This window comes from Azolla caroliniana, unplaced genomic scaffold (genome assembly GCF_043228905.1).
Source record: "Azolla caroliniana isolate FFs.n. ecotype wild unplaced genomic scaffold, voAzoCaro1.0.p SCAF_7, whole genome shotgun sequence".
NCBI classification, from domain to species: domain Eukaryota; kingdom Viridiplantae; phylum Streptophyta; class Polypodiopsida; order Salviniales; family Salviniaceae; genus Azolla; species Azolla caroliniana.
Genome location: NW_028230442.1, coordinates 18,489,060 through 18,512,288, shown reverse-complemented (window position 1 = coordinate 18,512,288; position 23,229 = coordinate 18,489,060). Strand labels below are relative to the sequence as shown.

Sequence of the window (23,229 nt, the reverse complement as noted above, 5' to 3'; positions counted from 1 at the left end):
TGCGTCAATGCGACATGACGGTGGCTGACTACACCTCCAAGATAAAGGATATCTACGACTCCCTCAACTCCATCGATGTGAACGTTGAGGAGGGAGAAATGATGCAGATCTGCCTCCAAGGATTGGCGTCGAAGTTCAGTGCATTCCAAACTGTTGTTTGTACAAGGGAGAATACGTTGTCATTTTTCGACTTGCAGTTGATGCTCCTTGTAGAGGAGCCTCACGCAGGTGCATCAACGAGTACGCACACCGACAATAAGATGTTGTACACAGAGGGAGATAGGCCCCGTGGTCGTGACGGACGAGGCGAGTCAACGCGCAATGAAGGTGGCCGACGAGAGCAAGGAAGAAGGCATCGTGGTGATGCCGCTAGCAATTCCGGAAGCAGGGAGACTCGAGGAGGCGACGAGAACCGACAAGGGAAACACGCTGCATAATGCTGGTATTGTGGCAAGAAAGGTCACAAGGAGCGCGAGTGCTAGAAGAAGCATGCCGATTCGGAGAAAACCGGATCCGAATCCAGACGGACCAAACAAGGAAATCGACAGTGGTTGCACTACGCCGAAGGATCCGAAAAAGTCGGAAAGGGTGCAAACATCCATATCCAAACATTCAAAAACTTTCACAAAATCTGACTAAAAATAGCAAACAAAGGTAGAGACAAATAAAATACATGTTTCCCAACTTAGCAAGCAACGATGCAAATGTAGGTGCAAGTGTAGGTGGTGATGGCTTCTTCCCTCCTAAAACCCCGGTTGTCGTTACGAAAAAGTGAGATAAATGACAAACATTAGGGTTTTAGTTGAATGTCATTATAAGTCAGGCTTCCCCATGAGTCATGCTACATCGTTAAGTGGGGCTTCCCCACGAGTCAAGCTACTTCTTTGAATCAGGTTTCCCCCACGAGTCAATATACTACATTGAGTCGGGCTCCCCATGAGTCAGGCTCCACGTATGAGCCAGGCTACTAGAGTGAGAGAGACGGGCTACGAAAATGAGTTGGGCGACTACAGAGTGTCAAAGTCGGGCTACTAATTTGAGCTAGACAACTGGGATTTTGAATGGTCGAGCTACTCGGGTGCCAAGAATCAGATTTAATGATGGCGCTCTTATTCGGGATAAAGATCCGACGGTGCAAATTGCAAGCGCCATGTACTATCTACCAGTGGCCACGATTCCCTCCCTCGCCCAGGCAAGCAAGCAGGCAGACAAGTCTCTTTATGATGTGTTAGGTAGTAGATGAGACACATAGATTTATGTGTACATATTTTGTTTGGAAGGGTGGGGGGGCTATTTCCGTAATTTCTCAAATCTTTATTGTTTCCACCATTTTACTTCTCTTTCTGTCCTTTTTCTTCTTCTTTCTTCTTTCTTCTTTCTTCTTCTGGTTCTTCTTCTTCTTCTTCGAAGCAAGTTACAGACATATCAGAGAAGATCCCTGCAGAAAGGAAACGAAAACGCACACTCGCACTCACAGGAGACCCAGAAGCTTCGACACACTCCCACCTCCCACAGCCGCAGAGAGAAGCTATGTCCACTGCCCTCGTCTCTACTGCCAGTGGCCTCCTTTCTCTGCTCCAGGAGCCTCACCCCCTCCTCAAGCTCCATGCCCTCACCAACATCAACATCTTCGTCGATCACTTCTGGCCTGAAATCTCCACAGACATATCTAGCTTGTAAGTCTTCTCTTCTCCCCTCCTAACAAGAAAAAATAAAAATGCACTTCCCCGTGTTTCTATATCTTTCTTTGTTTTTGTCTTTGTCTGAATTCCGTTAGTTTTTCCAATCCTCCTAAAACGAATGGCCTTCTGTCCGAACCTGAACCTGTTTGCTCCACCGTGTTTCTTTATATATATTTCTTTCTCTTTGTCATGCTTCGTTTTCCCCATCTTCTGCATTTCTTTGATTCTCCCCGTTTTTCTTTATTTTTCTTTAACTTCCAATTCTATTAATTTTTAGATTTGCCACAGATCTTTCCGTGGTGCTTTGTTCCAGATCTTTTCGTTCCTGCTATGTTGGAAAATTATTTGGGTTTTGAGTTTGAGATTGTTTACCATTTGCCATGGAAGGATGATTTTAAAAATAATTTCATAAAGATGCTGTGAAAACTCTCTTTTCATTTTCTGTCATTTTGGCAAATTTGAGTATTTGCAATTGAAGGACGCATTTTTCAAATGCTTTCTTGCATCTAACCTCTCATGTCTTTTGCTATCGGTTTTAATAAAGATCAGTTTATATTCTGAGAATTTTAAGCATTTCTGTGTCAAGATGAAGTTTTTTTATGCATCACAACATGCTTTCAAGATGTCTCATATCAAAACTTTAACGTGGGATGTTTATTCTCATGAGATTGTTGATAATTTGTGATTAAATCCATGTTGTCTTATGATTTCTTCCATTAAAACTCTTATATGAGACGAGAAGCCCAATTGTTGTACTTCCCAATTTGAAACATATAGAGGGAAAGAGAATAAGATACAACAAAAAGTTGGCAAAATTTAAGAGAATAAGTTTCCACTTAAAGAGAATAAGTTGGCAAAATTTAAGATATTAAGTTGGCAAAAATTAAGTGGAAACATGCCAAAATCAGTACAGAAATATTCCTGACTTGTAATTTGCCATGCCTGAACATCTAACATATTTGGTATTATGGCATTATTACAGATGGAAAATTCCCATGAAATCTCCTTTATTTAAAAGTTACCTGCAAATCCCAAAGATCTACGACATTAGGTGTTATGACATCTTATGTCAGATGCTGTCATGATGCTTCCCATGTATAATAGTATCTGGAACATTTGAAATATCCGACACATTTATTTTGCAACTTATGACACATGACCCACAAACCTTTCATTATGAACAGTAAGATGGAAGTTAGCTGTGCTAACATTTACCTGAAATCCGAGATTCCTGAATCATTCATACTGCGTGTTATGATGTCCTGCGATAAACCTCTGATGTGGGATTTCCCATGTATTAGGAGACTTACAACAGCTGAACATCTAACACAACTAGCATTACGACATTATGCCAGTCTTTGGGGAGGAAATTATCATCATAATTTCCTTATAGGAACAAGGGTAAATGTTCTTTTAATGATTGAACATCTAAAACAACTAGCTTACGACATTATGCCAGTCTTTGGGTAGGAAATTATCATCATAATTTCCTTATGGGAACAAGGGTAAATATTCTTTTAATGATTGAACATCTAATGCATTTAATGTTTTTTTCTGATCCATAATGGCTGTCTGTGACCAATATGAGGCAGGCTGTAGTTCGTGTGCAGTATCGGGTTTTAGGAATCCTATTTTTAGAGACATACATATACCACCCTTACTCTCCTAAAGAAAAACCCTAGTCGGTGGTGGAGAAGTACTTTTAGTTCAGTTAGGTAGAACGGGGGTTCACATATAGTCAATCCTTGTGTCAACAACACTTTTGTTTAAATCCGAGATCTGAGCTTGTTATGATGAGGCATTATCATAATACTAACAGCATAACTCACTTTTGGTCTCATAAGTCATATTTGACCTTCGAGGATGATAATGAAATCTATATATCTATGTAATAACTCATCTTTGTCATTGTCATGTTGAACATGATGAGATATTTGTAATTGACTGTAGATATTACAATCCTTATCTGTATGCTTGTACATAAGAAGTGCAAATTCCTAAAAGTCCTTTCAGTTTTGGATGCTATACTCATATATTTGCAGCAACAATAAAAGAAAAATCGTGTAAATAGCTTGTCCACGTTTTTGCAGGGAGAGCCTGTATGAAGATGAGACCTTTCATCAAAGACAATTAGCAGCACTGGTTGCATCAAAGGTAGAGGCTTAACTTATTTTTAAAATTAAACTTGCATCTCTGCTATCAATCCATTCAAAAAATTTTGTGCCCCTTGGATCTTGTTCCAGGTTTTCTATTACCTTGGTGAGCCCAATGATTCACTTCTGTATGCTTTACGGGCTGAGAGCTTGTTTGATGTTTCTGAGGATTCAGAATATGCTCACACTCTTCTCGGTAAGTTCGATTTTCAAATTGTTAGTTTTATGATCTGGAAGTTGAATTTAATACTTTCTTTGTATATTCTCTTTTAGCTAAGGCAATTGATGAGTATGCTGCTTTGAGGACTAGAGCTGCAGAATCCAATGACTCATCAATAGTTGTAGATCCAAGACTTGAAGCAATCGTGGAACGCATGCTTGAGAAGTATGTTTGTTATCTTCTTTGTGAATGATCCATGTTGATTCCTTTGCAAGCTTATCCATGCTGATAATGAAACATGCCTAACCATACTCATATTTGTAGATGTATAATCGATGGAAAATTCCAGCAAGCGCTTGGTATCACCCTGGAATGTCGAAGATTAGATAAGCTAGAGGAGTGTATCTTGAGAAGTGATAATGTCATGGGAATGCTGACATATTGCATGAACATCTCTCAATCATTTGTTAACAGGAGAGAATATCGCCACGAGGTACATCTATTTTTTATACACTCAAATTTAATGCTTATCAGATTGATAGATTCTCTTTTTATAATTCTATTTGCAGGTTCTTCAGCTTTTAGTACGGATTTACCGGAGTCTGGAATCACCTGATTATCTAAGTATCAGCCAATGTCTCATGTTTCTCGATGATCCTGGGACTGTTGCATCTATTCTTGAGATACTTCTGAAAGGAGACAAGGTTGTCTTTCACTCTTACGTGGATCATCTTTATTTCATGTTATAATAAGGCTAGTTATTTACATTTGCATACTGCTGTCAGGATGATGCATTACTAGGTTTTCAAGTGGCATTTGATTTGTATGAAAATGAGAGGCAACCCTTTCTCTTGAGGATTAGAGATATGCTTCCTGAACCCAGGATCCCAAACCCTCCTGAGGTTCCACAAGTAGCTACCAATACTGTCCAAGCATCTGAGGATGGTAACTCGATCCCAGAACACATTACTACTTCGATGGATATGACAGATGATACACACCAGGCTTCTGGAGAAATTGATGCCACACGTCATGAGAACACCACTAGTCACGATGAAGAATCTGTGAAATATGCAGGGCGTCTCACAAAGCTAAAAAAAATTCTCTCTGGAGAAACTCCTATTCATTTAACTCTGCAGTTTTTGTATGGCCATAACAGGTAATCAAGTAGCAAGTATCCCAAATGCTTTTTAACTGTGGGGTTTCTAATTGCTGTTTCTAAATGCAGATCTGATATTTTAATCTTGAAGACTATAAAGCAATCGATAGAATTAAGGAACAGTGTCTGCCATAGTGCGACCATCTATGCCAATGCACTTATGCATGCTGGAACAACTGTAGACACATTTTTGCGAGAAAATTTGGTGAGTTATACTCAGAAATGCTTGACTAACAACGGTATTAGCTGATTGTATTTGTGCAATACAGCACAACCTATTTGATAATGCTGTTTCGCAAGGATGCTCACATCATCAGTTTATGGGGTTGACAGGATTGGTTAAGCCGTGCCACAAATTGGGCAAAATTTAGTGCCACTGCTGGTCTAGGCGTTATACACAGAGGCCATCTTCAACAAGGGCGATCACTTATGGCTCCATATTTACCTCAAAATGGGGCGACAAGTGGAGGTAGTCCATACTCAGAAGGAGGTGCATTGTATGCCCTTGGGTTGATACATGCCAATCATGGAGAAGGGATTAAACAGTTTCTAATTGATAGCCTGAGGAACACTAATGACGAAGTATGTGAGGCGTTTAAAATATAGTTATACTTTTTCCAACCCTCCTGTCTGTCCTTAATCTTAGCTGTTTTCAGGTTATTCAACACGGAGCTTGTCTAGGGTTGGCTCTTGCTGCTCTTGGGACAGCAGATGAGGATATATATAATGATGTTAGAAGTGTGCTTTACACTGATAATGCTGTAGCTGGTGAGGCGGCTGGCATAAGCATGGGGCTACTTATGGTTGGGACAGGAAGTGAGAAAGCCAGCGAGATGCTTGCATATGCACATGATACTCAGCATGAGAAGATCATCAGGTGAGTCAAGGTGCTTTTCTGAGGTATATGTGTTAGCTATGTTACTCTTAGATTTAGTCAGTGTCGATGTTTGCTTCCAGAGGTTTGGCATTGGGTGTAGCCCTCATAGTGTATGGTAGAGAAGAGGAAGCAGATACACTCATTGAACAGATGACAAGAGATCAAGATCCAATTCTACGCTATGGGGGGATGTATGCCCTGGCTCTAGCTTACAGAGGCACAGCCAACAACAAAGCCATTCGACGTCTCCTGCATTTTGCGGTTTCTGATGTCAGCAATGATGTTCGTAGAGCTGCAGTCTTAGCACTTGGGTTTGTTCTTTACTCTGAACCAGAGCAGGTGAGAATCGTCAAAGGCAGCTCTTAAGTTGAATTGTTAATGTCTCTGCTTCTGAGTCATGTTTTCATTATATCTGTTGTACAGACACCACGAGTTGTATCATTGCTCTCAGAGTCGTATAACCCTCATGTTAGATATGGAGCAGCACTAGCTGTGGGAATTTCATGTGCTGGGACAGCATCGGCTGAAGCTATTGCTTTGCTGGAACCCCTCACATCAGATGTGGTTGATTTTGTCAGACAAGGGGCCCTCATTGCTATGGCAATGGTGCTTGTCCAGACGACAGATGCACGTGAACCTCGTGTTGGAAGTTTCAGGTTGGTGATTTTAAATGGGCAAGCTGTTAGATACACTGTTTATTTATTTTTTTCTTTGTTCTATTGGCATCATTTGTGATATTAATTGTAGGCGCCAATTAGAGAAGATCATTTTGGACAAGCATGAAGACACAATGAGTAAGATGGGTGCAATTTTGGCCACTGGACTTCTGGATGCTGGTGGTCGCAATGTAACAATTGCTTTACAGTCAAGGACGAAACATGATCGGATAACTGCAGTTGTTGGCATGGCTGTTTTTAGCCAGTATTGGTATTGGCACCCGCTGATATATTTTGCAAGCCTTTCATTTTCACCAACTGCCTTTATTGGGCTGAATCTTGATCTGAATATGCCTAAGTTTGCGTTCAATTCTGATGCTAAGCCATCTATGTTTGGATATCCACCACCAACATCACCTCCTGTCACTGCTACAGCTATGAAGTTTCCTGTTGCTGTTTTGTCCACTTCGGCACGTGCAAAGACCAGATCTAGGAAAGAGGCTGAATTGAAGCAAGCAGCAGAGAAGGCTGCCAACGAAGAGAGTTCTAAAACTCTAGGAAATGCGGCTTCAAAAACTTCAAAAACGACGAAAGAGGATGTAAAAGATGCTGATGCAATGCAGGTATGTATTGAATTTAGGTTACAACGGGTTGGGCTGGCCATTTTTAGATGTTTATCATTTTGGGTATTGTATGCACACATATATGATGGATAATAATCCCCGAAAGAGGAGTTATAAGGCTTGAGGTAGGTCCATTATGGCATAAGTGTCCTGTGTAGATAGCAGGAGATATTTGGCCTGTGTACACTTCTATTATTATCTGTTCTTTCATTCAATCTCACCTTTCTGTGTGAGGTTGCGGATGTGCCTCAATTCAGTGATTAGTTGGAGGGAGATTTGGTCTCTAGCCGCTTTTATAGGAGGAAACTCCAAATGAATTTTTCATTATTCCCATATGCTCAAACGTTTTTGTTATCTCCTTAATGCCCTTGGTCAACCCCTGAAAGAACAATTTATGTGTGCTATTTGGGCTATTTCATTCTCATGTTTGGGAAGTAAGAGTATTGTGGAGATTTTCCATTCTGTAATTGTACTGTTATCTAAGAAACAAGCTAGCGAAATTCATTATTAGGGATCCTACGTCTTTACCAAAGCTGCCTTTTCATGCCAGATTTAATTGTGTGCACTCACTTCACAGCATATGTTTTATCTTTTAGTCATTGCCAGGTAGTTTTACCATGATGATTCTGCAGTTTGAATGTGTTTTATGTTAGAACTCAATCATGGTCTGGATAAAATATGGTGGCAGGTTGATTCTTCAGCAGAAAAGAAGCCAGAGATGGAACAAGCAACAGGAGAAACACTGTATAATCCAGCACGTGTCGTCCCTCCTCAGGAGAAATACATCAAGTTTCCTGAAGGATCAAGATATGTGCCATTGAAGACCATACCTTCAGGTTTTATTATGTTGAAGGACCTTGAGCCATCAGAGCCAGAAATATTAGTCTCAACAGATACACCGGCTTCTGCTCCAGGTACTACTACAAATACACAAGCTGCCCAACCAAACATAGTAGCAGAGGAAACCGAGCCTCAACCACCACAGCCTTTTGAGTATGTGTCTTAAACAAACAAGTTAGCATGGAAATCCACATTTTGCTCGGATGGAAATCACTATAGTGAAGATTATTCATCATCATATTGGGCCATATGGAATCTATCTATAAACGCAGTTTTGTGGCATACTGGTTTTGAAAATTGCATGACTCACTTTTTATATTATATGTAATGCCGTTGAATTGCAAAGGGTGACGTTTCACATACTGAAATGGTGTTTCATCTAACATGTCCCTATGTGAAGATTCCCCTTGTAGCATTCTATGGCAGCCGGGGCCCCATTGAGTGAAATATCTCAGCTATCTGTTTTTAACATTTTAACAGCTGTTTTAAATATTGAATTCAAATGTAAAACAATCTGATTCACACAATATATTAGATTTTGGTTGTTTTCTTGAATTCAGGGATTTTATTTGATTTTGATGCACCAAACAGGTAGAAAATAAATTAAAGTTTTAGGAAAGCAATTGTTATCGTTTTGCTTGCAAGCAATTTTGAGGTTGAGGTAATTATTTAATGAAGTACTGCTTGTAATTACTGCAATATTCATTCGGCATTTTCACTGTTTGTAATTACTTGTGAGTTTCGTGATGTATAGATGTGGTTAAGGTGTATTATGTTCATTTCAGTATCTCGTGCTATCAATCCATGATCTATGTTTCTAAGAGGAATATTAATTTGTCATTTAATGTGAGATTGAAGCTATGGTACATAAAGGGTAATTTGTAGAAAAAACCAATACAAGTATGGTGATGTAAGTATGACTGCATTGATGTTACATTTTCTTTACAAAAATACCAAAATGTCCATGATAGCCTAAAATGTTGTAATGATTAGCTGTCCTTTCATCACCTAATCAAGAACTTGTAAATGGGTGACAGAATGTGATGGAATCTGCAAGCTTTCAGCCTTCTTTCTTCTCTAAGACGCTTGGAAAAGAAAGAAGCTAGAGTTCAACATTTACATTTTGAAAACCATTTGTGAAAGGGTGAACAACTATTGCATGTAGTTTCTTGATATTCACTTGTGAACAAGTGCACCATAAACCGAGATGTTAAAGAACATCTGCATTTGCTAATGCATTTTCTACCACATATGTTATACACAAGCATATCACTCAATAAGTCCCGCTCAAGGCTTACAATGCAGAGATGGATGAAATGTAAGACTATCATCAAGTTATATTTGTCACACTATTTCAACATTGTTTGTCGATGAGACATATTTAACCCTAATGGTCGAGTAATTAAAGGCAAGCTCTTTCTTGTCTAGTCTTGTAGAGTGAAAGTGGAGAGCATGAGAACGATCATAAATGCAATTGATTTCCCTTGTCATATATAGGAATCAAGAACATTGATCCATTGACTTAGAACAAAGCACTATTTCTAATTACACATCTCGAAATTGCTTTGGCATCATAAGGTGACGTCATACCAGTTGACTAGAGTAGCAAAATATGCATTGGGAAAGGCAAAACTTGTATCTTCGTCTCCTGTTACACAACATCACATTTGGGGTTGAAACTTCTCACAACTTTTCCATTTGCATTGTTCACGTGCTCCCCTTGTCCATGTCCAATGCCACACAACTTGAACCGATGGATCATCCCGGCATTGCATTCAATGTAGAGTATGCCCACACATTTGAAATGCAAATTGGTGGACAACAACCATAAGTATCCACACCCAAAAACCCTTAAAGGTGTTAGAGAGCAATGCAAGTCGAAACCGAAGAGACCAATGCAGGTCTAAAACCCTAAACCCTAAACACTACGATGTTTCACGTGTACAATGATTGTGGACAAAAAACAGATGTGTGGATTGGGAAGATCTCAAACCCTCCTCGTAAGGAAACAAGCATTGTTTCGATTTGTCAGTGTCTCTACAATTCATACCGAGAGTCCGGATCTCCCGTCTATCGGATTCATTACAGGAAATGTTCTATGTACTTGTTAAGGAGGAGACATGGATGGATGGATGGATGGCTACCTCCTTCCTAGCATTATTGTATCCACTCTGTTTTCTGATATAGATCGGTCATGCTGATAGATAGTCTCCGATCATGGAAAGCATGAGAGCTATATTCTGCACAGACCCAGAACTGCAATTTGCCCTTACATGTTGAGCATCAGAGCATGGTTTCATTCGCAGAGAGCTAACCCACCCATGTGAGTCACGAAATCTGTGCCAATGATAAGAAGGAAAGGATGGATATGGCAACATCTCTGCACAGGGCAGAGATTCTGGTTCACAGAGGTATGCCCTTTTACAGGAATGATATGTACACTCTCTTGCAGAAATGCTCTCAAAGTAAAGACATGGCTATATGTAGAGGTGCCCATAAGCTCTTGGCCTTTTGTGGATTCTCCTCACTTTCTGCATTAATGGACCCTTGCATCCGCATGTTTACGTCGTGTGGAAGCCTTTTGGAAGCCTCTTTAGCTTTTAGCAATGTTTCTGAACCTAGTTCTTATACATGGCATGCTATCATTTCAGCACATTTGAAGCTTGGATTACTGAACCACGCCTTTGACCTGTATTATAATATGCAATCTGAAGGTATGTCATGTAGTCATATTATATCATTGGCTATGGTGAAAGGATGTACTGATCAAAATGCATTAAATGAGGGTCGGATTCTCCATTGCCATATTGTGAGTTGTGATTTTGAAGCAGATTTAACTCTTGGAAGTGCCCTCATCGATATGTATGGTAAATGTGGTAGTTTGGTTGATTCAGAGATAATTTTCAATCAACTATCATCCCGCGATGTTGTTGTATGGAATGCCATGATTAGTGTGTATGCATTGCATGGGCATGGGCATCTCATTCTTGAGATCTTCGACAAGATGCAAACAGAGGGCCTCGAGCCACATATCGTTACATTTTCAAGTGTTTTGAGAGCATGTAGTAGCTTGAAAGACTTGGAAAAAGGAAGGAAGATTCATGGTGACATCAATAGGAACCACCTTGAACATGATGTGGTTGTAGGCAGTGCATTGGTTGACATGTATTCAAAATGTCATTGTCTTACGGAAGCACAAGAAGTGTTTGACAAGATGCCGATTAAGAATGTTGTAACATGGAATGCACTTATTACTGGATATGGTCAACAAGGTCTAGGATATCCTGCATTGAATCTTTTTATTCGGATGCAATGCAATGGTGTAAAACCAGATAAAATTACGTTCTTGTCACTGTTGAAATCCTGTGATGATACACATACACTTGATCAAGGTCAGATAATTCATGTACAAGTCATCGAAGATGGATTTGACTCCGATGTGGCTGTCGGTACAACTCTTGTTGATATGTATGCTAGGTTGGGTAGTTTAGATGATGCACAAAAAGTGTTTAATACGTTATCCAATCCCAGTATAGTTTCATGGGGAGCATTAATTTCAGGTTATGTTCAACAAGGACATGGTCTTCTGGCATTAGGGCTGTATTCTAAGATGTGCCAGGATAATGTGAACCCAGACAAAGCAATGCTTTTGTGTTTGCTAAAGGCATGTGCAAATGCAGGTGCCATGGCCCAAGGCAAACATATTCATGATAAGGTCATTAGAGGCGACTTTGATTCTGACATGAGGTTTGGTGCTGCGATTGTTGACATGTATGCAAAATGTGGGAGCCTTGATGAGGCCCAGAAGGTTTTTCTCCATCTTCGACAACGGGATATTGTGTCTTGGAGTGTAATGATTTCAGCTTATGCTCAGTTTGGTCATGTGATGCTAGCACAACAATGCCTTGAAGAGATGCAAAGTATGAACTTAAAGCCAGATCATGGAATTTATACAAGCTTGCTCACCGCGTATAGTCACACATGTGATATTCAGGAGGGTCTTTCGTGCTTCGAGTCCATGAAGGATAATGGTATAAAACCCAGGTTAGAGCACTATAATAGTATGATAATTCTTCTAAGTCATGCTGGAATATTAAATGAGGCTGGTGAGTTTGCCCAAACTATGCCTCTCTTACCATATACGACTGAGTGGACAGCGTTGTTGGCAGCATGCAGAGCCCATGGTGACATTAATTTAGCAAGCCAATGCTTTGATAAAGTTACGCAATTGGAACCAAATGTCGCATCTGGATATGTAATTATGTCAAACATGTATGCTGACTCTGAGATGTGGGAAGATGTCAAGGAACTGAAAGTCTTAAGAAAGTGTGCTAGTGCATGGAAGAAGCCTGGTGGTGCTTGGATTGAAGTGGATATGGAGATGCACACTTTTCTTGTGGATGATCAAAGTCATCAAGATACTGGTGATATTTTTGTGAAACTGGATAAGCTGAAAAGTCCAATGAGATCTCATGGTTACATACCACAAGGTGCTGACATGAAGTTAAGCTCAGTTGTGTAGATTATACTGAATTTCATGGAAACAACACCTTAAATAATCTGTGTCTCATGGTACCATTACAAATCTTGGGGTTCTGGATATCCCACGGTATCGTGGATCAGGTTTACAAAGATTTTGACACATACAGAGAAGCAAATGTAAATACTCTGAAGGCATCATGTAACAATAATAATAATAAATTTAACTCTGCACGAGACGGCCATGAGCTTCTGTCAGTATTTGGTCCATATGAGATGAAAACTTGCAAAGATTATTACAAGGAAATGACTAGCATGTCCTCTACATGCCTTAAGTCTATTTTGGCACATTTCAAGAAGAGAATGTATCTATGATCCTCACTATTCCCGGACATAGAATGTGAAACATTTCACGTGTATTTGTGAACGTTACCGATGGTATTTGGTTGCGACATTAACTTGGCCGAACACCAGATATCCTTACCACTACCTTGGTTTTACACAATGTCCCCTTTCCTCAATACTCAAAAAGTAAATAATTCTTGCAACATGTAAACATAATATTTCTCATTAGTCAAACCTGCTTGGCTCTCAGACCAAGCCAACACTCTGTCCAAAGGTTTACATTCTTGCTTCTATGTATTGCTTAATACTTATTTCCTCCCTTGTTCCTTCCTTAACATCTTGGACAGAATAAAGATGAAGCACATCTTGAACTTACCTTTACATCCAATTTACTTGAAAACGTGAAGATAAAGATCATGCCAAGGCTTCTACATGCTGTACTAAAGGACGAGTATGGTTGTCTTAGCACTTTAGGCTGATACTTTTGAGACATTCTTGAGATGCATTAGACACCACTTCTAAAGATTATTATGGGAATGTTGACTCATAGATGTACAAAAACAATATATACATTGCTATTTCTTATTTCAACATTGATTGTATGAGGGCAAATACCTTTGTAAGCATTGGAAAAGCATAACATGGTGTAAATACAGAATATTCATAGACAGTATTTAATTAATGGGAAATTCAAAAGCATGGAATGACATGAATGTTGATAACGTCAACTTTTAATACATAGTAGAATGCAAGAACACATGAAAAATAATGTTAGTCCCATTGCAAACCTAGGTGGTTGAAGACAAAACAATACCACAAAACACCACCATTTTGTGCCTAGTATTTACTCAACTGAAAAACCTTTTCCGACCAAAGGGGAACCATTTTTTGAGCTCTTTTATGGTTTTAAGTCAAGAGAGGAAACTTGAATTTGAAAAGGGTAAATAGAAACGGGAGAGAATAAGCTATTCACTACCCGAGTGTGAAATGTGAAGCATCGAAAGATTTTTCCTCGACTAAGAAATGATAAGATTTCATCTACAATAGTATGTCTGGAAGGGACTCATGTTGCTACAACTATAGCAAAACATGATTAAAACTATGGGAAAGATTTATAGTGTTTTAATACAATTATAAATACATAATTATTCTTTATGTCAACATCGTGGTTTCGTGGTGTAGTTGGTTATCACATCAGTCTAACACACTGAAGGTCTCCGGTTCGAACCCGGGCGAAGCCAATTTTGATTTTTTTCCCTGAACCCCAATGAATGAGATATCATTTACATTTTCTTTGTTGGACGTCCTTTTACCAAGCCAACAAAATTATCACAATTCATTAGTATTCACCTGTTACACACAATTCTTTGAGTATTCACTTGTTGATTTGAGAGTACCCTAGGAATTGCAATGTTTACAATCTTATAGTTGGTTCATTTGAGATTTATCTTCATGTTCGACCAATTTATAGCACAAATCATAAAAAGAGACTCGAATGTGACTAATTCATTTATAAAACAAAAACAATCTATACATTGTTTTGAAATACACACATCAAAATGCACACATGCCACCATTAGCGAGAATAGATTATGACCATTCACCAACAAGCTTTTAGACGAGAAGGTGTCGCCCAAGCATACCATTTGTAGGGGATAAATAGATTCCCAAGGGCCTTGAGCATAATATATTCAAGGGAAAAGTACCAGGATACCCCTGGAAGTTTGTCTATTTACCAGAATGCCCCTGAAAGTTCTAAATTTACTAAACTACCCCTATGTCTAAAAAAATACACTCTATAAAGTAAATATACACTCAAATGTACAAGCCATATTTACCAAACTACCCTTCAAACAGAAAATTCTTTACTTAGTGATTATTTGGGTAGTTTTCTCTCCTTTCTTGTTCATCATCAATCGTCTTCATAAGGTCAGTACTCTCTCTCTCTCTCTCTCTCTCTCTCTCTCTCTCTCTCTCTCTCTCTCTCTCTCTGTGTGTGTGTTTGTGTTTATATGTAATTGCTTACAGTAGAAACCAAATCCTAATTGCTATTTTCCCACAGATTCAGATGAATAATGCAATTTTACAGCAAAATCTGTGCAACGCAATTCAAATAGATTATTCAAACCTTCAAAAATCTTAATTCTGAACCCTTTATCCTGAGAGTTAACATTATGTGAAATCACAAAATTTGTTTTCTTACACAAAGTTTGTCTTTCCTTCTGTTTGTTTCCTTCTTTCTCAGTCTCAAACTTTATGTTACATATTTACTGTGAGTTGTTCGCAACAAATTTGCCTTAAGGTTGCAAACACATTGCATCCTTTTTTGCAACTTCTATCAAATTCTGGTTCCTTTTTTGAGCAATCACAGGGGAATATTATGAAGTTTGAACATTTTGGGTGAATACACCCATAATCCCTTGAAAACCTAGTTCCTTTCTCCCATAGATCCTGGGTGAATATATCAAGTTTGGTCTACAGATACACAAATTACAACCAGAAGTTTTTATTTTCATGATCCGAAGGGAGTACATGGAACATTTTTGGGAAAAAAAATCTTAAATCTTATCCCTTGGATTAAATTATTTTTGGTCCATGACTACAGATTTCTATTTACAAGCTATTTTTGTTTCCTAGAGTATTTTTGGGAGATTCTGCAGCCATATAGAATTGTGGATCATGATGAGAAGAATAGGAGGCTTTGCTAATGACATTCAAAATGTGAGTATCTCCTCCTACATATGGGAGCTTCCCATCCATTGGCCGAGACATGATCTTTCCACCGAAGCTACACATTAACTTGATTTGATCATTGGTCGAAGCCTTAATCCGAGTAAAATCAGGATCCACCCCACCGATAGAGTTTATCTGAGTGGAAGACAGGTCCGAATCAGAAAGGTAATCCAAAGTCGATACTTTGGATAGATCACCATGTTGCTTCCCCTTTACTGCGGGATAATGGTTCTGATGCGTAGGGTCTAAGGGATACCCCATTTGATGGCCGTATCTTCGTGCTCGTGGTGATGATCAAAGGAATTAGAGCTAGGGTTAAAGCTTCCCTCAGAAAGACGATGTGGTGGCCACGATGTTTTTTGGCTATCCTTACCACAATTTTCTTCTTCTCCGATGCAATAATATCCTGCACCGCCATGGATACGAAGCTTCGAAAAGGTCGATGGAGATGTCTAGGTTAGCAGAGAGCTGCTGTCGTGTGAAGAGATGGTAAATTGGGGGAGGAAATTCCTAATGATGATGGTGGTGGTGGTGGTGATGAGGCAGATGTCGAAGAGGAAGATGAGTATGGTGAAGATGATGATGAGGACGATGGATATGGTTCGAGGGGGATATGATGGGGATGTGGAGGGTTTGAAGGGGATATGATTTATGAGCCAAATTTACCAAACTAGCCCTATGGTAAAAAAGTCTAGGTTTAAGGGTAGTTTGGTAAATATGGCTTGTACATTTAAGTGTATATTTACTTTATAGAATGTATTTTTTTGGATATAGGGGTAGTTTGGTAAATTTAGAACTTTCAGGGGTATTCTGGTAAATAGACAAACTTCCAGGGGTATCCTGGTACTTTTCCCTATATTCAAATGTGCTTATGTTATATAGCACAACAAGAATATGAAATACCCCCGTCACTTATTTCGTAATTCTCTATCAACCAAAGCTAATCGGCCCAAATAAGAAAGCTGATGTTGAAGTATTTTGGACAAGCGGTTGCACAACTATGTCAAGAAGTTCAATCATGTCTTCAAGGCCCAAATCTATCTCCAACATAAACCAAATGTCATCTTTTAGACTTAAGAAATGGTGGTGTACCTATTGTAATACCATACCGAACTTGAAGATGGGATATTTAATTTAAAAGTGGATGAATAACAGGCTCAACCACCTACATTACCATAGCAAACTTGAATATATAATTTAACCATTGATGAATAGGAGGCTTGTATGCAATAACTTTCAATCATGGGAAAGTATAGGCCGTTTATTTCTATAAGCATGTGACAAGGATATATGGTAACTAGGATTGTTTGTTTGCTCTACACATGGTCACCAAATCAAAATGAATAGCTCTTTATTGTATTGTTAGGACAACTACTGCCACTTAAGGTTACTTTATCTATCAGAAAAGTGAATCGAATACAATAGTAAAGAATATCAAGTAACAAGTATTTGGTTCATAAGAGGGTCTCTTTATGGGATGCTAATTTACTTGCCTCAAATAAACCCTATTGGTGGTAGAAAAACATATTCAAACAACTACTCATCATTAGACATTCGTACTACTTTATCCTTTCGCACTTGAAAGCTGATTCTGTAATTTCACAATGTTGTGAAGGTAAAACTACCAACGACTCTTCAACAATGCAATTGGAGATACAACATTGTACATGGTCAAAGACGATGGGGAAAGAAGAATAGCAATTACAAACTACCAAGATTGCAAAAATGCCATATCTTCAAGTCGCATTTGAAGTTTTACAAACGTACTTAAAACTTTCTATATAACTACTACACTTTAATCTCATATCAATTCCAGCATTCAACTGTAATTGGCACATCAATGTACATTGGTATATTCAACCAAAAGTTTTAATGGGTGCATTTAACTGTACATTCACGCATCCATTCCAGCAATATAACTAATTTCAAAGCTTATAATTACAATTTTGCATTACTGTTATGCACTGCTTCACAAGCGATATCATTCAACATTCTCAACACATTCATACATAAATATTTTCCACAGGTCATGCATATTGAGCAGCATATTCTCAATCTGAAAGTTTGACAGAACTATACAGTTATACCACAATTGGTTCCGCATTTCTAACATCAAATTTCCTAATAGCTAATGCATGTTTCTTAGGTGGTTCTTGATAGACAATTGGAGGTGCATATACAATGCATGAGTGACCGTTTCATCCATTCACAGAGTCCAATCTGATTTGTTCCACCGCTTCACCAACATTAGTATTGACCATTCTCAACACATTTCTCACACTAAATTTCCTAATGGCGAATGCATGTTTTTTAGTGATACCTTAACAGAGACCTTTGAAGGCAGCATACAATACACGTATTATTCCTTCACTACAAAAAATCTGCCTATCCACTTCAGTGTCAGATAGAGAGGCTTTCCGTCTTTTCACATTCCGATCACATTTCTACAGTCCCAACCTTCACAGAACTATTGTCACTCATTTAGTTGGATAATTTTGACATACAGAATCCATCGACATAAACTTTCCTGCTAATATCAATAGAAAATGATACAGTTCTGATAAATACCCAACCAAACACATTACCAATTCTTCATGGAATCATTGCATTCTGCTACCAAATTGAAACAAAATCAACAAAAAGAAATAAATTCAACTCCATTAGTATTCGTACACACTAAACTCTTATCCAAACTTCTCATTCGATAATTAATTTCATGTTTATCAAAAACTATCAGCTGAAAAACTGACTGAATTTATCTTTTCCCTCCACCACCACCAAGCTTAGGACCTTTAGGCGCTGCACCTTTGCTAACTGCACCCTTGGGAATACCCTTGGACAATTTGGCTGTTACCTCTGCTTTCTTTGCCTTCTTCTCATCCTTGGTCTTCTTGATTCGTTCTTTGATTTCTCTGTAAAATAATAATTTCAGAATTTAATGTAACATTTGCAAATTCAAAGCATGTAACATACATGAACTTCGGACCATCTGCCAATTAAATAAAAGAAAGTTTCATAGAACCAAATCAGACCTCAACGCTGCCTCACGAGCCGCTGCACGAACTTCGGTCTTCTCTGCTCTCTTCTTTTGAATCACTTCAAGAGAAGCACCAACGATGGAGCGTGAGTAAGGCTTGCTGCTGGCCTTTCTCCTCTTCTTGACAGTCTCAGCACTAATATCCTTTTCACATAAGACAACAATATATTAATTTATAATAGGATTTCCAAGACTACATAAATACTTTTGGCTTACAGTAAATCCGAATATCAAATGTCATATGAGCTTCATGATTAAGTTATAACCACATCGATAAAATAAGGATAAAAAGAGGTAGATACCTTCTTATGTTGTTTACGGTACAGAGCAGTCCAGGTGAGCTTTGCAGGTTTCAGTCTGTTGTGGAAGTACCTCTTACACTTAGAATTGAGAAATAGAAACACCTGAATCATAGCAACCATTTGAAGGACACTAAAATTTTAGATCAATAATATTCTTAGATATCCACTGCATACCAGATGAATATAAAATACATAGAGCATCGAAATTGGTATCTTACAACTTAAAAGCACATAAATTCCCATAAAGGCAAATTGCAAAACAGACAAGCATTAAATAAAAACATAATAATCATTTCACGATATGTAACACTAAAATCATCTATATGGACACTTTTATTGGCCAGTTAAAGATCATTTGTATTTAATAATCTACCAACATTACATCTTTTACTGCATCATATACATTCCCAAGAATAAATCAACATTTTCTGCAAGGCAGAATAAGATGTCCCTATTCTTATTCTTAATCATCTGCAGTGAACAAAGAATTCTAAGGCCTGACGAAAATCAGAGTAGAAATAAAATTAACATAGATTCAATTTTAAAATATAACTATGCGTTCTAGAAGTTGCCACAAATAAATCATCATTTTCTTCAAAGCAGATTAGGATGTCCCTATTCTTATTTTTAGAAAAGAGATTAAAATCAAAGAGCTTCAGATAATGAAAATAAAAACAATTAATATTTACAAAAACAAAATGTGCATCATAGAGATTCCCATGAATAAATCATCACTTTCTGCAAAGCAGATTAAGATGTCCCTATTCTTATTTTAATCATCTGCACTGAACAATGAGATTAGAGAAATTTTTTAAAAAAGAACGCTAACAATAAGCAATGAATCAATTCAAAATAAAACCGTGCATCATAGAGATTCCCATGAATAAATCATCATTGTCTGCAAAGCAGATTAAGATGTCCCTATTCTTGTTCTTAATCATATGCACTGACCAAAGGGATCAAAGCCTTCAATGATATATAATAAAAGAAAAATAATAACAGTAAAATATTAAAGCTTGATCTGCATCATAGAGGTAGTGTCTATGTATCAATCACCACTAACTGCACAGGAGAGTAAGGTGACCCTATGGCCTCAAAAAGCATAGGGACGTCTTAATCTCCTTTGTACATTCAATGAAGATTAAAAAACCGACTATTTGTCAAAATCAACAGTTATTTAATGAGAATCACAGAGATCTCCACAAATAACTATCCTTTTCTTAACTCAAGATAAGATGTTGTTACTTCACAAAGATATGAAAAAGATTCACAGCAGAATTTTGGAAAGGAGACCTATTGACTGTAAAGTACAATGTGCATCAGAGAGATTCCCATGAATAAATCATCATTTTCTGCTACGCAGACTAAGATGTCCCTATTCTTATTCTTAATCATGTGCACTGCACCAAAATATCAGAGTTTAGGATTCGGCATTGACCACTGAACAAAGAGATTAGGGTTTTCGGTTACTGGTTCGCAATGACCAACTTTAACAAAAAGAAATGATTATATGTTACAAAAGAGCGAAAAAACCCATTGTGCATCATAGAGATTCCCATGAATAAATCATCATTTTCCGCTAAGCGGATTAAGATGTCCCTATTCTTGTTTTTAATCATGTGCACTAACATATCAAGGTGTTTTGGTTTTCGCTGACTTTTCTTACTGAAGAAAGAGATAATGATTTTGGGTTTTCGCCATGGGTTTTCGCCATATGACTGGCCCACAAAAACTAAATGATTACACATTGCAAAAATCCTCGAACATTCTACAGACTCTATGGCAAATAAACAGCTATTCAATTTCAAAAACTACATGGATCTCCACAAAACGATTAAGACTTTCTTATCATTCTCATTAATAATCATTCTATTGAATGTTTATGTTATAAATCATGGGAGCATACAGAGCCTAATTTGGAAGGAAAGAAGATAAACAGAATTCATGATATTGAATCTCACATATGGAGAAACCGCGAGTACTCAGTTTAATATAACTTACAAATCTCAAAAATGGAATGCAAGAATTTGGTTCTTGCTCAAGGTTCTGACAGAAAAGTTTAAATATTACTAACGTACATTCAATCACATCCAACTCAAAAGAAACACTGAAACACAAACAAAATATACAAATACTGTAGGAAACAAAAACACATTAAAGAATACAGAAATGAAGAAAGAATACACTCCGAAAAGAACAATCAAACCTCAGAGTAATCAAATTGAAGTGCTGAAAATCGAGTAACACATGAAAAGAGACAATTCAGACAGACCATATAAAACCTAAGACAATCCGATCTCGAGTACAAATTCAAATAGCTACTAAAACACATAAAACAGGATTGTGTTCGTCAAAACTAACCTGTGAGTCTCCTCTGATAAACCGAATACCTCTCCCTGGATAAATCTTGGAACCGCTAAAACGGCAGATTTCCGTCCTGAAAGAGATAAATATTGATTGAAATAATTTAGCTTTCGAATAACAAAGGGCCGAGGCTACACTTAGATAAAACGATGTACATGAAACCTGTCGAAATAAAAACTATATATACAACAATGCCACAAAAACAGACATAGTAAAAAATGGTAATGGAAGTAAATTGATGAAGGGAAATAAATACTACAAATGCATGGTAACATCGATAATAAAAACCATGGACCAAAACCATACGATAATAACATCCTACCAACATAATTGGAGGAAAGAAAATTCAGTTAAATTCCTCAACTTTCTAGGAAAAAGGCATGTCACAGTGAGGAGAATGCAAAAACGAAACTGTAACCCGAATGTGTTACCTATATTCTTACATTTATATACGGCAAAGTGCGAAGAGCACTGATCTAGCCGAAGTTATAATTAGAGAGTTGCATACGAACAAGTGGAAACCGTAAGAACAGGAAGAGAGACAAAATGCGCAATCTTGAGCCAAGATGTGAGCTACAAACGAAGATTAAGCCAACTAAAAAGACAAAACCAAACAATAAGCGGAGGCCACAGCGAGAACGAAAGAAAGCCACTAAAGATAGGGAGAAACCCTGACATGAAGCTAAAGAATGAAACACAAGCAAACGAGAGTTAATCTCGGCCAACAGGGAAGCTGAGAACACAGGAACTGGAGCAAAAAAAGGGCAAACAAGCAGAAGGAGGAGTAAACAGAAAAGACAGGGTACTTACTTGAGCACCATAGCTTACGATTGATGGATCTCTCCTGCAGAAATCTTTCTTTCCACAGAAGAAGAAGGAAGGAAGGAAGGAAGGAAGGAGGAGAAGAAGAAGAAGGAGGCCATTAGAGCTTTAAGAGAGGAGGTAATATGAGGAGGATCTGTGGCCGTCGGATGGGAGCCCTCCATCGGACGGTCCACGATTCTCCCTCCAGGCAGATTAGGTCAAAAACATAGAGCCCTACGGTTTCACACCTGCCCCTATTTTGGGCGGCTCTGTGTGTGTGTGTGTGTGTGTGTGTGTGTGTGTGTGTGTGTGTGAGAGAGAGAGAGAGAGAAAGAAAGAAAGATATATTAACGCCTTTTACACGGCCAAAATGGCCTAGAAGACCAAACAAGAGAGAGAGAGAGAGAGAGAGAGAGAGAGAGAGAGAGAGAGAGAGAGGTTGTATTATCGTCTTCAGAGGTCAACTATGACCTATGTATCATACTAAAGACATTACATTTCCCATGATACATGTGAAAGTGAGTAGTGCTTACTCTCAATGTTCCATAACTTTACCGGTGAAAACGCTGCCAATCGAGAGTGCGCATTGTGGTTGTGAGAGAAATTTGTGCAAGGATTTGGACTTTTGCTCGAATATATATGGAAAGCATGGTCAAATATATGATCAAAGAACTTTGTGAATGAATGTTGCAATCGACAGTGCGCATTGTGGCTGTGATAGAAAATTCGTGCCAGGATTTGGGCATTTGATCAAAATATATGTGTTGAACGCATGGATGAATATATTATCAAAGCCAGAGAAAGCATTGTATCAAAGTGTGTGATACTCAGACTCTCGAACTTGTGTTAGGGCAAAGTGTGCATAGTTGACCACTCTCATCACTTTGTGGCCCAACACCAAGTCTCACATCGCAATGCATGTTAGCTAAATCACATAGAAGCAACAGTTCGAATGGCAAACAACGGGATGGGCTTTAACATGTATTGATGTGTATGGTTTCCCTGTTCCATGAAA

At 38.2% G+C, this 23,229-nt stretch overlaps 3 protein-coding genes and 5 non-coding genes across 8 annotated transcripts; 3 read left to right on the top strand and 5 right to left on the bottom strand.

The window, feature by feature from the left end:
* The first annotated feature begins 1,476 nt into the window (after positions 1 to 1,476).
* Positions 1,477 to 8,705, top strand: LOC147862172 (26S proteasome non-ATPase regulatory subunit 1 homolog A-like). Its single transcript, XM_087322091.1, has 14 exons — positions 1,477 to 1,676; positions 3,773 to 3,836; positions 3,926 to 4,031; positions 4,109 to 4,220; positions 4,320 to 4,488; positions 4,565 to 4,699; positions 4,781 to 5,154; positions 5,224 to 5,359; positions 5,488 to 5,736; positions 5,811 to 6,031; positions 6,112 to 6,370; positions 6,455 to 6,687; positions 6,779 to 7,310; positions 7,999 to 8,705. The coding sequence occupies exons 1-14, from the start codon at positions 1,531 to 1,533 to the stop codon at positions 8,314 to 8,316; spliced, it is 3,054 nt and encodes a 1,017-aa protein (XP_087178217.1). The 5' UTR covers positions 1,477 to 1,530; the 3' UTR covers positions 8,317 to 8,705.
* A 1,654-nt stretch (positions 8,706 to 10,359) lies between these two features.
* LOC147862171 (pentatricopeptide repeat-containing protein At3g02330, mitochondrial-like) lies at positions 10,360 to 13,171 on the top strand. Its single transcript, XM_087322997.1, has one exon. The coding sequence runs from the start codon at positions 10,513 to 10,515 to the stop codon at positions 12,670 to 12,672; it is 2,160 nt and encodes a 719-aa protein (XP_087179123.1). The 5' UTR covers positions 10,360 to 10,512; the 3' UTR covers positions 12,673 to 13,171.
* A 970-nt stretch (positions 13,172 to 14,141) lies between these two features.
* On the top strand, positions 14,142 to 14,215 carry TRNAV-AAC (transfer RNA valine (anticodon AAC)). Its single transcript has one exon. It is a non-coding gene; the product is annotated as a tRNA-Val (tRNA).
* A 4,124-nt stretch (positions 14,216 to 18,339) lies between these two features.
* Positions 18,340 to 22,293, bottom strand: LOC147862165 (large ribosomal subunit protein eL24-like). The gene is made up of 5 exons (XM_087322962.1): positions 22,221 to 22,293; positions 21,408 to 21,483; positions 19,047 to 19,148; positions 18,740 to 18,888; positions 18,340 to 18,619 (listed from the first exon to the last, which is right to left on the bottom strand). The coding sequence occupies exons 1-5, from the start codon at positions 22,229 to 22,231 to the stop codon at positions 18,463 to 18,465; spliced, it is 495 nt and encodes a 164-aa protein (XP_087179088.1). The 5' UTR covers positions 22,232 to 22,293; the 3' UTR covers positions 18,340 to 18,462.
* On the bottom strand, positions 19,746 to 19,833 carry LOC147862169 (small nucleolar RNA R44/J54/Z268 family). The gene has a single exon (XR_015530080.1). It is a non-coding gene; the product is annotated as a small nucleolar RNA R44/J54/Z268 family (small nucleolar RNA).
* On the bottom strand, positions 19,906 to 19,994 carry LOC147862168 (small nucleolar RNA R44/J54/Z268 family). Its single transcript, XR_015530084.1, has one exon. It is a non-coding gene; the product is annotated as a small nucleolar RNA R44/J54/Z268 family (small nucleolar RNA).
* Positions 20,360 to 20,448, bottom strand: LOC147862167 (small nucleolar RNA R44/J54/Z268 family). The gene has a single exon (XR_015530082.1). It is a non-coding gene; the product is annotated as a small nucleolar RNA R44/J54/Z268 family (small nucleolar RNA).
* On the bottom strand, positions 20,584 to 20,672 carry LOC147862166 (small nucleolar RNA R44/J54/Z268 family). The gene has a single exon (XR_015530081.1). It is a non-coding gene; the product is annotated as a small nucleolar RNA R44/J54/Z268 family (small nucleolar RNA).
* Positions 22,294 to 23,229: the final 936 nt, after the last annotated feature.

Excerpts from the sequence above, each read along its gene's own strand:
- LOC147862172 (XM_087322091.1), top strand. The coding sequence starts at position 1,531 with ATGTCCACTGCCCTCGTCTCTACTGCCAGTGGCCTCCTTTCTCTGCTC. Across the intron at positions 4,700-4,780 it reads TACTTCTGAAAGGAGACAAG|GATGATGCATTACTAGGTTT; the intron begins GTTGTCTTTCAC and ends TACTGCTGTCAG. Across the intron at positions 6,371-6,454 it reads TTTACTCTGAACCAGAGCAG|ACACCACGAGTTGTATCATT; the intron begins GTGAGAATCGTC and ends TCTGTTGTACAG.
- LOC147862165 (XM_087322962.1), bottom strand. Across the intron at positions 18,889-19,046 it reads ACCGTAAACAACATAAGAAG|GATATTAGTGCTGAGACTGT; the intron begins GTATCTACCTCT and ends TTATGTGAAAAG. Across the intron at positions 18,620-18,739 it reads GCTCGTGAGGCAGCGTTGAG|AGAAATCAAAGAACGAATCA; the intron begins GTCTGATTTGGT and ends ATTATTTTACAG.
- LOC147862171 (XM_087322997.1), top strand. The coding sequence starts at position 10,513 with ATGGATATGGCAACATCTCTGCACAGGGCAGAGATTCTGGTTCACAGA.